Below are 10,945 nucleotides of genomic sequence, written 5' to 3' on the forward strand. Positions count from 1 at the left end.
TCTGGGAAGAGTGAAAGTTTGACTTCCTCCTGGCCTATTTGGATGCGTTTTATTCCTTTGTTTTGTTTGATTGCTGAGACTAGGACTTCCAACATTGTGTTGATAACAGTGGCAAGAGTGGACATCCCTGTCGCGTTCCTGAGCTTAGGGGGAAAGCTTTCAGTTTTTCCCCATTGAGGATGATATTAGCGTTGGGTCTTTCTTATATGGCTTTTATGATCTTGAGGTATGATCGTTTTATCCCTACTTGCTTGAGGGTTTTTATCAAGAAAGGATGCTATATTTTGTCAAATGCTTTCTCTCCTTCTGTTGAGAGGATCATGTGGTTCTTGTCCTTTCTTTTATTGATGTGATGAGTCATGTTAATTGTTTCGTGGATATTGAACAGCCCTGTATCCCAGGTATAAATCCCACTTGGTCGTGGCGAATAATTCTTTTAATGTATTGTTGGATCCGGTTGGCTAGTATCTTGTTGAGGATTTTTGGATCCATAAAAGAACCTATTTTAGAGTTAGCAAAAATGAAAATGTAATATCAGAATTTGTGGGATACAGCTAAAGGGAAATTTATGGTATTAAATACTTCTATTAGAAAAGAAGAAAGGTCTTGAATAAATTATAAGATTACACATTAAGAAGTTAAAAAGAGTAAATTAAACCCAAAACAAGAAAAAGGAAATAATAAAGATGAGAACAAAAAATCAGTACAGTTGAAAAAGAAAGAAAACAAAATTGGTGATACCATAAGAAATCTCTGCCAGTAAATTTGATGACTTAGATGAAATGGACAAATTCCTTGAAAGGCCCAAACTTTCAAAGCTCACTCATGAAGACATAGATCATCTGAATAGTTCTGTATCTTTAATAGATACTGAATTAATACTTAAAAATTTACCAACAAAGAAAACTCCAGGCCTAGAAGGCTTCACCTTAAATTAATTCTGCCAGACTTTTAAGAAAGAACTATTACTATCTCAGTACAAACTCCTCCAGATAATACAAGGAGAGGATACTTCCCAACTCATTTTATTAAGGACATTATCACCCTAATGCCACTACTAGACAAAGATCTTACAAGAAAAGAAAAGTACAAGTCAGTATCACTCATAGACACAGACGTAAAAATCCTCAAAATATTAGCAAATTGAATCTAGCAATGTATCAAAAGAAAAATGCAGCATGCTCAATTATCATGTAACCCAGGAGTTCAAGGCCAATGTAATTCACATTAGCAGACTAAGGAAGAGAAACCAGTCATCTCAATACATGCAAAAAAAAAAAAAATTGTCAAAATTCAGCATTCTTTCATGATTTAAAAAAAATGCAGTAAAACTTTCTCAGCGTTGTACTGTTTACATTTTCTGAAAATAATAAAATGTAAATTTCTTTGAAAGAGAAAGGTCATGCATAAATTCATCAAGTAAAAATAGAAGAGTTTTAAATTGACCCTCAGTAACGTATTAAGATGATCACGTTGGACTTTACACAGCAGGCTTTCCTGGAATTTTCAGTAGATAGCGCTTGCTACTCCTGTCTGGTTTGGTTTATCCGTAAGTTTCACATGTATTGCAGTTGTTTCCTACATGGTAGGTAGGGCACCGTCGTCACTTTATAAATGGAGATACTCAGATACACTTAATAATAATGACGGAAACTGACACTTCATGAGCACTTATCATGTGCCAGGCGTTGCTCTTTGCACTTTGAAGGTATTAACCTATTTCATTGTAACAACACCCCCATGAGGCAAGCACTGTGTTTTTCCTCATTTATAGATCAGGAAACTGAGGCATAGAGAAGTTAAATAACCTGTCTACATTTACAAGCAGAGCTAAGAATTAAGCCCAAGCATCTGACACCTGGTAGGTGCTCTAAGCTACTGCGTGATGCTGCACAGAGAGGAAGCTGAGTATCTTACAAGTCCGGTAGCTGGTAAGTATCCGAGGCAGGACCCAAACTACGCCTTCTGACTCTGAGCACTTCACAGCCCACATTACCACGAGGTCTAATCTATGTAATGACACATGTTCAGTCTTCATCTTGTCGTCCAGTTACATCGCGTCTTTCTTGAAAATATCATCTATTTTCTTTGTAAATCCTCTGGAGATCTCTCCCACTGAATAGGCTGTTAACACATGTATTGATTAGAGCACAAAAACTTGAGGAAAAACTGAGAATCAGTGGGGAAATACATGTATTTTACTTTTCAAAATGTGTTTATTATTGTCTTAAGAAAAAGAAAAAAAAGCTTAGCTCTCTACTTTTACCTCTTGGAAGAATGGCCATTTAGCAAGCAAAAATGCCTCTCTAATACATACTTACCTCTTTTTTACCCCCATCTACCCCACCAGAGCTTCTCATTTCTATAAATCTGTGTTCTAGTGATCACTCACTGGTTTCATAATAAGTGGTTAAATGTGATTGTGACGTTACTCAAAGGGTGCAGCTGATTAATCAGAACGTGACCTTGGATAATTACTGTTCACAACTAATAACATAATTGAAGGTAACGTGCTGTACTTAGATTTCAGGAATTGTAGCCAAACGTGGTGGGCGGAGGAAAACTGTACACGCCCAGGGAAAAATCCCTTCCTTTGAAAAGTTGCCTTTGAGTTGCACTGACATATCATTCATTCCCATTTTCACCTTAAATATTTTATCTTCTGCAGACCTTATCAGAGGGGAAATAGTTGATCATTTTTATGATCTGTTAATCATAACAGAATGCTCTGAAAGTTGATAAAAGCCACCTAACTGTTAAAATCATCATCACTAAATTTACTGTTGTCTGCAAAATTCTAACCCAGTGGTAGGAAATACAAGCCTATATCTTTTTTTTTTTTTTTAAGTTTATTTGTTTTGAATGAGAAAGAGAGAGAGACAGAAAATCCCAAGCAGGATCTGCGCTGTAAGCACAGAGCCTAATGCGGGGCTTGAACCCCCAAACTGTAAGATCATGACCTGAGCCAAAATCAAGACTCAGATACTCAACCCACTGAGCCACCCAGGCGCCCCCAAGTCTATACCTTTGAATAAATTGTTTCACATTCTTGGCTGCTGTGGCAGCCTGACTCCAAATGAAATTGGGGACGAAACAAATTACACCTTTCACCTCAAATACTTTCCATTAAGAAAAGTAAGGCTTTTGTTAGTAAGAACTGCTGGAGACAGCATGATAAAGTAAGGAACAGCCAAGTACTGGTCTCCCTCCGGACACTGACCGGCTGACTTGGGACAAGCCTCTCTCTCTCTCTAACCCTGTTGAGTCATCCGTAGGACAGAGCTTTATCAGCTCCCTGGATTGTTGTGAGAATTAATTAACAGTAGAGCACATGGTCCATAGTAAACATGCAGTAGATGTCCGTTCCCTTCATTTTTGATACATAACTTATACTTCCCTTCTGGAAGTGGTAGGTTTACCATTTTTTAAGTAGCGTGAGTTTGAATGCGACAAGAGAACATCAGCTTAAAACAGACGAATGGGAGCCAGTTTGAAAAAGGGAATTTAGTTAGAAACTGAGTCTCCTTCCTACCCCGCAGCTCTCCTGGTTGAGAACGGCAGTTCCTTGAGGCCTGGAGGCAAGTCCGCACATGGTACAGAGTGAACAAGAGTGGATCACCGTTGCGTTCCTTCCCTCTGTGACCATGTGGCACGTCCATGCTCTCCCTTGTGGGCTGTGGTATGTGTATTTGAGCACCACACAGTCTGCTTTGCTTTGGTTCTGTACGTTTTGGTCTCCCCATCGGCAGTTTCCAAAGTGGACGGGTACCCACCGTCCATAGCAGCGTGGGAGGACTGTATCAGAGCTTTCTTTTCATCTAAAAATAAAGAGATTGAGTTTTCCCAATTCATAGCATTGCACGGACCGCCCGCCAGGCTCTCTGTGTCAGCTGCAAGACTCCGGGTCTCCCGGGGAGGAGAGGGGCGGTCTCGGCTTGGAGGGCATGGTGGGCACTCTCACCTTTCATTCACCTATAGTTCCTGGTGATGTATGTTATTCATGGTTATAAATCTGAGTTTAACTAAGTAAAGCCTCTAAGATGGAGTATTGGAAAGAGTCCTGCAAAGGAGCCATAAATCAAAGGCAGCCCAATAGAAGTACACGTGACACAAAGGAAATGGCAGAGCCGAGGTCCCCCTCAACCTGGAGCAGATGCTAAATCACAGGGTGAAAACACTAACGAACCCTTCTCATCTCGCAAGAGACGGTTGCACAAAAATTGCCAAGCAGGGTGTTTGCATTACGGGTTTGTATTTACTGTGATAAGCAGTGCTCTTACTGTGACTGATACCGTATTTGCTGTTGATAATGTGAAGCCTCTGTGACGTGTAAGATCCAGGACAGTTAATCATCCAGATTCATTCTAAGGATCATATTAATGAGTATAAAAAGGTGTTTTGTGTCTGTAGTTAGGTAACGTTTTAAACTAGCTTTTCTCTTTCACATATAAAATAGCCTATAAATGGAGATACTCAATTTTCTAACAAAACAAATTTTTATATTTTTACCTGCCTGACTGTAAATACTTAGGTTATTCTCTTGAATTAAAAAATGACCTATAATCTTCTTAATTTATTAACATCTTGATCTTAAAATGATTTCCTAAAAAAATACTGGCATTCTTTTAGTTTTTAGTGACCAATATTAAGGTGTGGGGTTTTTTTTTTAACACTTATTTATTATTGAGAGACAGAGCACGAGTTGGGGAGGTTCAGAAAGAGAGAGAGAGAGAGAGAGAGAGAAGGAAACACAGAATCCGAAGCAGGCTCCAGGCTCTGAGCTGTCAGCACAAAGCCAGACACGGGGCTTGAACTCACAGAGTGGAGATCCCGACCTGAGCCCAAGTTGGACACTTCACTGAGCCCCTTTAGTGACCAATATTAAAAGACAGTGTTATTTTCAGAGCACCTCTGTTATTAGCATCTTGCTGCATAGTTCCAACTGTGCTGTCACACGAAACAAAAACAGTTCTAGCTTGCTGTTGATTAGCCTTGTTGATCAGGGATAAGAGTATGGTGATTACATTCCGGTAATAAATGATCCCCCATACGTCATTTTAGCTGTTAGCTTCGGATTGCTTTCTCATCGGGCCTTTTTTTTTTTTTTTTTTTTTTGAGAGTTCCCGGTCAGTAAGCCTCAAAATTGACAGATTTTAAGCTTTAGCTCTCTCTCCCCACCTTCTGATGGGTGCCACCCTCTAAATGAAATATAAACAATTGCAAGGTGAGGCTGCACACTGAAAGATCATAACTCCGGAGGCTTGCTTAAGCCACAGCATGGGTCATCAGCCCGGAATATTCAGACGCTGGTTCTGACCCAGCCATCAAATGCTTTCAGAGAGGACCGTGTGCAGGAGAGCTAGAGGAGTAAGGCAGGGTCGCCTTTAGGAAATGGACCTACCACATGAGGAAGGCAGCTTGTGCATCTCCTTGTTTAAGAAATAACACTTTACCTTCCAGGTGATCACCTTCTTCAGCTCAAGGTTGCTGCAAGCGGGAGCTGAGCTCTCCGTGGAACGGGTCCTGGAAATCATCAAGCAGGGGGCCGTCGCACTGCCCAAAGACAGGCTGAAGGTAAGACTGCCGAAGGACACGTGCACTTTTGTATCACTTGGTGTAAACATTAGTGTCTGGGCAGGCCCTACTCAGAGTCCTACCACTTGCCAGTACTTGGCTGGAAAAGGCTCTTTACTGCCTTCTCTACTCCATACTCGTACGCAGAACTGTGACGTAGAGGGATTCCCACAGTTTTTTAAAAGAAAACCGCCAAAGAAGGACTGACACCTTCATACCACGCCATGCACTGTGAATAAAGAAGCCCCTTACTTTTTTAACCCAGTGAAATGATTCAGTCTTACAAGTGTCAAGGGTTGAAGGGAAGGCACTGCTGGTGGTGGTGACTCAGCACTGGGCCACACATAGTGTTCACTCAGTGCCCTGTGGCGTTCTGAGTGTCTCGTGCCGTTAACTGCTTCGATCCTCAGAACCCTTGGAGGTAGGTAGTGTTTCGCCCAAACTTTTCAGATGGAGAAACTGAGGCACAGAGAGGTTACGCGACTTACCCAAAACCACGCAGCCAGAACACTGTGGAACTGGGAGGTTCATACTCACGCAGTGTGGCTCCAAAGTCCACGCTCAGAATCCCCACGCCATTCACTGTCTGCCTGCACATAGCTCTGGAAAGAGAAGCGTCTCTTGGAAGAGGTAGGGGAAATAGGGTATCTTACGAAGGCACTTAACGTTTGCGTGTTCGGCGTGTTTCCAAAGTGATCTCATGATGTGAAACTCATACCCTAAGACTAATTTTCTCCTTAAAAAAAAAAAAAAAAGGATATAAAGGGAGTATTTTGTGAACGTACAGCATTGTAACACATCTTAGCTTTCATGCTGCTTTTCAGGGTTTGCCTCATTACCTCTAATTTTTCTAGAGCGCTCGTTCCTAAATTAACAACACAGGGCATCATAGTAGATGTTTAGCCGCCTTCATCATAGTGTTTTATCACAACCAACTTCTGTTCCAGAGTTACTGTTTGGGGGGCTGTGTTTTTAACACTATCACAGAACCACTGCTTCTGAATGCTCGAGAGAGGTTGTTGTAGGATATGAAAATATTTTCAGTTATAACAACAGAGTTTGTAAAATAATAGCACATTAGTCATCATAACCACTTGCACAAGTTCCACCGAAAGTAAACAGCAGCGAGGTTTCTGTTTATCAGCTAAAATGGCACCACCATGTGGCAATAACATAGAAACTGATTACAGGTCACCGGTCCCTCCAGCTTTGACTTGACTCTTTTCCTGACAGTTCTTTAAATGTAAGGAATTCATATCGTTTCCATTCTTACATAGAGTAAGACTTCGGAGGTTTGTTGTTTCTCGAGGGTGCGCGCGCGCGCATGTATGTGTGTGTGTGCGTGTGTGTGTGCGTGCGCACGTGCTGTTTCCAGTTTACCTGAACTACACCACGCGAACCGGTACGAAAACCCATGAAGATGGGAGTGGCTGCCTACAGGACATGGTGGACCTTGGTGTCTCAGCTAAGTCAATAGAGAAGAGGAGCCGTCAGGAGGCTGGAGGGAAAGGGTCACAGAGGTATCTGGAGGGAGATTTGAATGGGATCAAAGAGGGGGTGCAGTGGAAGTAGTGGAAATGGGGCTAAATGAAGATGGCAGAAGGGGAGCACGTCTTGGTGACAGCGTGGTCTGGCTCTGGCCATGAGTGAGGGACTGAAGTGCTGTGCCTGCGAATGGAAGTCAGTGCGGTTGAGCCAGTTAGTGAACTGGAAGCCAGGGATGGGCTGGTCATTCGCATAAGCTTCCTAGTCCCCCAGGGCGATGAGCCGTGGGTGGAGAGAAGGACTGTGAGCCAGATGCCGCGGTCAGTCAATGGCAGTAGGTGGCAGTGCACAGACGACACGAAGCTGGTACCAGCCTCCTATGGGCAGACCCTTCTGCTTAAGTGTAGAGGAATAATAGCCAGGAGACAGTAATGAAAACAAAGAGGGCACCAGCCCCACCTCCAGACCCTGAAGTCTGGAATGTGAAAGAATGAGCAGCCTCTAACTTCCAAAGGCTCCAGGGGAATCGGAGTCCCAAGGGGAGAGAGCTGAGTTTCAGTTAAAGAAGTAAGGAGGGCGCCTGGGTGGCTCAGTCGGGTAAGCGTCCGACTTCAGCTCAGGTCACGATCTTGTGGTTCACGAGTTCGAACCCCACATCGGGCTCTGTGCCGACAGCTCCGAGCCTGGAGCCTGCTTCTGATTCTGTGTCTCCCTCTCTTTCTACCCCTCTCTCGCACTGAGTCTCTCTCTCTCTCCCCAAAATAAATAAACATTTTTTAAAAAAGAGGGGGGAGTAAGGAGGTAAGATTCCTTGCAGGGACTGAGGATGTAGTGATACTTACAACCATGAAATAGGGGCTCCCAAGAGCCCTGTGGGGAATGGGAGCAGTGTGACCGAGTATCACATTAGTAACCCAGGTGGGGTGCAGACGCAGGTGAAGTTACAAGTAGGGAACCTGTAAAGCACGTAAGGTGAGGAATACAGGATGTGTAACCTGGAGAAGAGAAGACTTCAGGAAAAGGGCCTGCATGCGTGCGTATGCTTTCGGGATTCAACTGCTTTCGGGATTATTCTGTAGAAGAGGAGCTGAGCAGTTCACTGTTGGCCCTAGGACAGCGGGTAGAAACTGAACCAAGACAGGTGTTAGTTCAACGTAAGAAAATGTTTGCTGACAACTTAAGTTGTTCAGCGGTTCAGACGTGGCTCCAGGAAATCGCGAAGTACTCACAACTAAGTCTGGATGGTAAGCATAAGGGGAGTACCAGATGGCAGGGGCACTCAATCCATACAATTCATAACATAAGAAAAATGGCTGAAAGGATTTCTATTATAAAAAGTTACAGGTGCGCCTGGGTGGCTCAGTCGGTTAAGCGTCCAACTCTTGATTTGGGTTCAGGTCCCGATCTCACGGTTCAGGAGTTGGAGCCCCGCGTTGGGCTCTGCACTGACATCGTGGAGCCTGCTTGGGATTCTCATTCTCTCTCTCTCTCTCTCTCTCTCTCTCTCTCTCTCTCTCTGTCTATCCTCCTCTGCCCCTCCCCTACTCACACTCTTGCTTGCTCTCTCTCTCAAAATAAATAAATAAACTTAAAAAAAAAATGTTTTTAAGTTACAAAGGATGATCCCAAAGATTTGCAGTTAACGGTCTGGACTTCTATCTTCCAAAATTCCGTGAAGAGTTTCTGTAGAGCAGTGCCCTAGTAACCTCCTCCTCCTCTTGAAAATGACTTAGAGGTGAGCACCCTGCTGCTGCCAGATAAAGTCTGGAGTCCTGGGACAGGAACCCGACACCGTGCACGTCTAGCCCCCAGCCGCTGTTCTCCATACTCCCCTTTCCCTGAGCAGTGATCCAGCCACCAGAACGACCTCTGTGCCTTCTGCGTCTTCCTTCCTGCATGTTCAGATTTGCTGACGCAGTTCTCTCTTCCCAGTGCACCGGCCCCTCAGCCCTTTGCTTCCCTCCTAAGCATTTTAAGGCCTTGCTGAGTTTGTGAACTGCTGTGAAACCTTTCCTTTTACTTCTCCTCCTACATATGCTTCCGTCCTCTAAATGCCTGCAGCATTTGCTGAGACTCCTGGTCTCTTCCACCCCGTGCGTAGTTGTTCAAATGTTTTCTCTTTCCCACTCAACTCCAACTTCCTTGAGGAGTCGCGTCTTGCTCATCTGTGTCCCCTTGATGCATGCTTCAGTGCCTTATACATAGTAGCTACCCAATAAATCTGATGAGAGGATGAGTGAAATTCCCACTTTACATGCTCTAAAGAGGAAACAGGGACTCGTTGGAATTCAAAGGTTCAGGAGTAACATTTTTTATCTCCAGACCTGCTTTTCGTATTTTTATTCTACCTTCCTCTTCACAATTTTAATTCATTTAACTCTTTCTCCGTGTATGTGTCAGGCACCGTACTAGACTGTAGGAAGATACAGCCTTGGACAAAACAGATAAAAATGGCTGCCTTCATAGAGTTTATTTTTTGGTGGGGGAAATGGACAACCAGATAAATAAGTAAAATGTTTGCTATTCTAGGTAGCAGTAAGTGGGAGGGAAAATATAGAAGAGGAGGAGAATACACAGCATTGGGAAGAAAGCAGTTTTGGATGGCATGGGCAGAATATTGTTGAATCAGTGCTGCTTTGCTGTTTTTTGTTTTACATTTTCTTTTAAAATAATTTTAGACTTACCAGAAAAGTTGCAAAAACAGTAGGTATAGTTCATATAAGCCCTTCATCCAGGTTCCCCTAATGTTAACAACACATATAACTCAAGTACGATATCAAAACCAGAAAATTGGAGCGCTAGATGGTTCAGTCGGTTAAGTGTCTGACTTTGGCTCAGGTCGTGATCCCATGTTCCGTGGGTGGAAGCCCTGAACTGGGTTCTGTGCTGACAGCTCAGAGCCTGGAGCCTGCTTTAGATTCTGCGTCTCCCTCTCTCTCTGCCCCTCCCCCACTCATCCTCTGTCTCTCTCTCTCTCTCAAAAATAACATTTAAAAAAATTTTTTAATTAAAAAAAACCCACAAAATTAACATGAGTTTAATACTATTACCTGAATTGCAGACCTTATGTGAATATTACTATTTTTTTTTCTCCTAGTGTCTTTATGCTGCTCCCCAGTCCTATTCAGATCCCACTTTGCATTTTGCTGTCATGTTTCCTTACTCTCCAGTCTGTAAACGTTCCTCAGTCTTCCCTTACCTTTCATGACCTTGACAGTATGGATAGTGTTGCTCAGTTGTTTTGCAGAATGTCCCTCAGTTTGGGTTTTTCTCATGATTACATTGAAATTAACACATATTCTACCAACCTACGCATAGAAGTGATGTTGTGTCCTTCTCAGTCCATAGAATCAGGAGGTACCTGATGTTACCATGTCTCACTGCTGATGATGGTTCTCCTTGATCATTTGGTTAATGTGGTGTCTATCAGATTTCTCCTGGAAAAAGTCACTGTTTTTCCCTTTATAACTGATGACTCTCTTAGGAGTGAGACTTTGCTAATATCCTGTTTCTCCTCACAACTTTTGCCACTGAATTTATCGTCCATCAGTGGATCTTATCTGCACAGTTATTACTGTGGTGTTTACCTAATGATAATTTTGTTATAGAGTATAATTCAGTACTATCACTTACTTATTTTGTTGCTCAAATTGTTCTAGCTTTGGCCAGTGGGAGCTCCTCCAGGTTGGTTCCTGCATCCTCTGACATGCCCCTATCTTGTTTTGAGCACACCTTTACTTTTCTGGGGTGCAAGATACCCAAGACTCATCTCATGTTTTTCCTGCACCAGTCCTGGAATCAACCACTTCTCCAATGAGCTCTGGTTCCTTTCTTTTCTTTTCTTTTCTTTTCTTTTCTTTTCTTTTCTTTTCTTTTCTTTTCTTTT

At 42.9% G+C, this 10,945-nt stretch overlaps 1 protein-coding gene across 5 annotated transcripts in view; it reads left to right on the forward strand.

The window, feature by feature from the left end:
- DYM (dymeclin) overlaps positions 1-10,945 on the forward strand; it is a 360,650-nt gene that overhangs the window by 303,089 nt on the left and 46,616 nt on the right. For all 5 annotated transcript variants that reach the window (XM_040478872.1, XM_040478871.1, XM_040478874.1 and 2 more), the window contains one exon: positions 5,461-5,574. In XM_040478872.1, coding sequence (XP_040334806.1) covers positions 5,461-5,574 — 114 coding nt within the window. The remainder of the gene's footprint in view (positions 1-5,460; positions 5,575-10,945) is intronic.

This window comes from Herpailurus yagouaroundi, unplaced genomic scaffold (genome assembly GCF_014898765.1).
Source record: "Herpailurus yagouaroundi ecotype Mexico unplaced genomic scaffold, PumYag 142, whole genome shotgun sequence".
Classification (NCBI taxonomy): domain Eukaryota; kingdom Metazoa; phylum Chordata; class Mammalia; order Carnivora; family Felidae; genus Herpailurus; species Herpailurus yagouaroundi.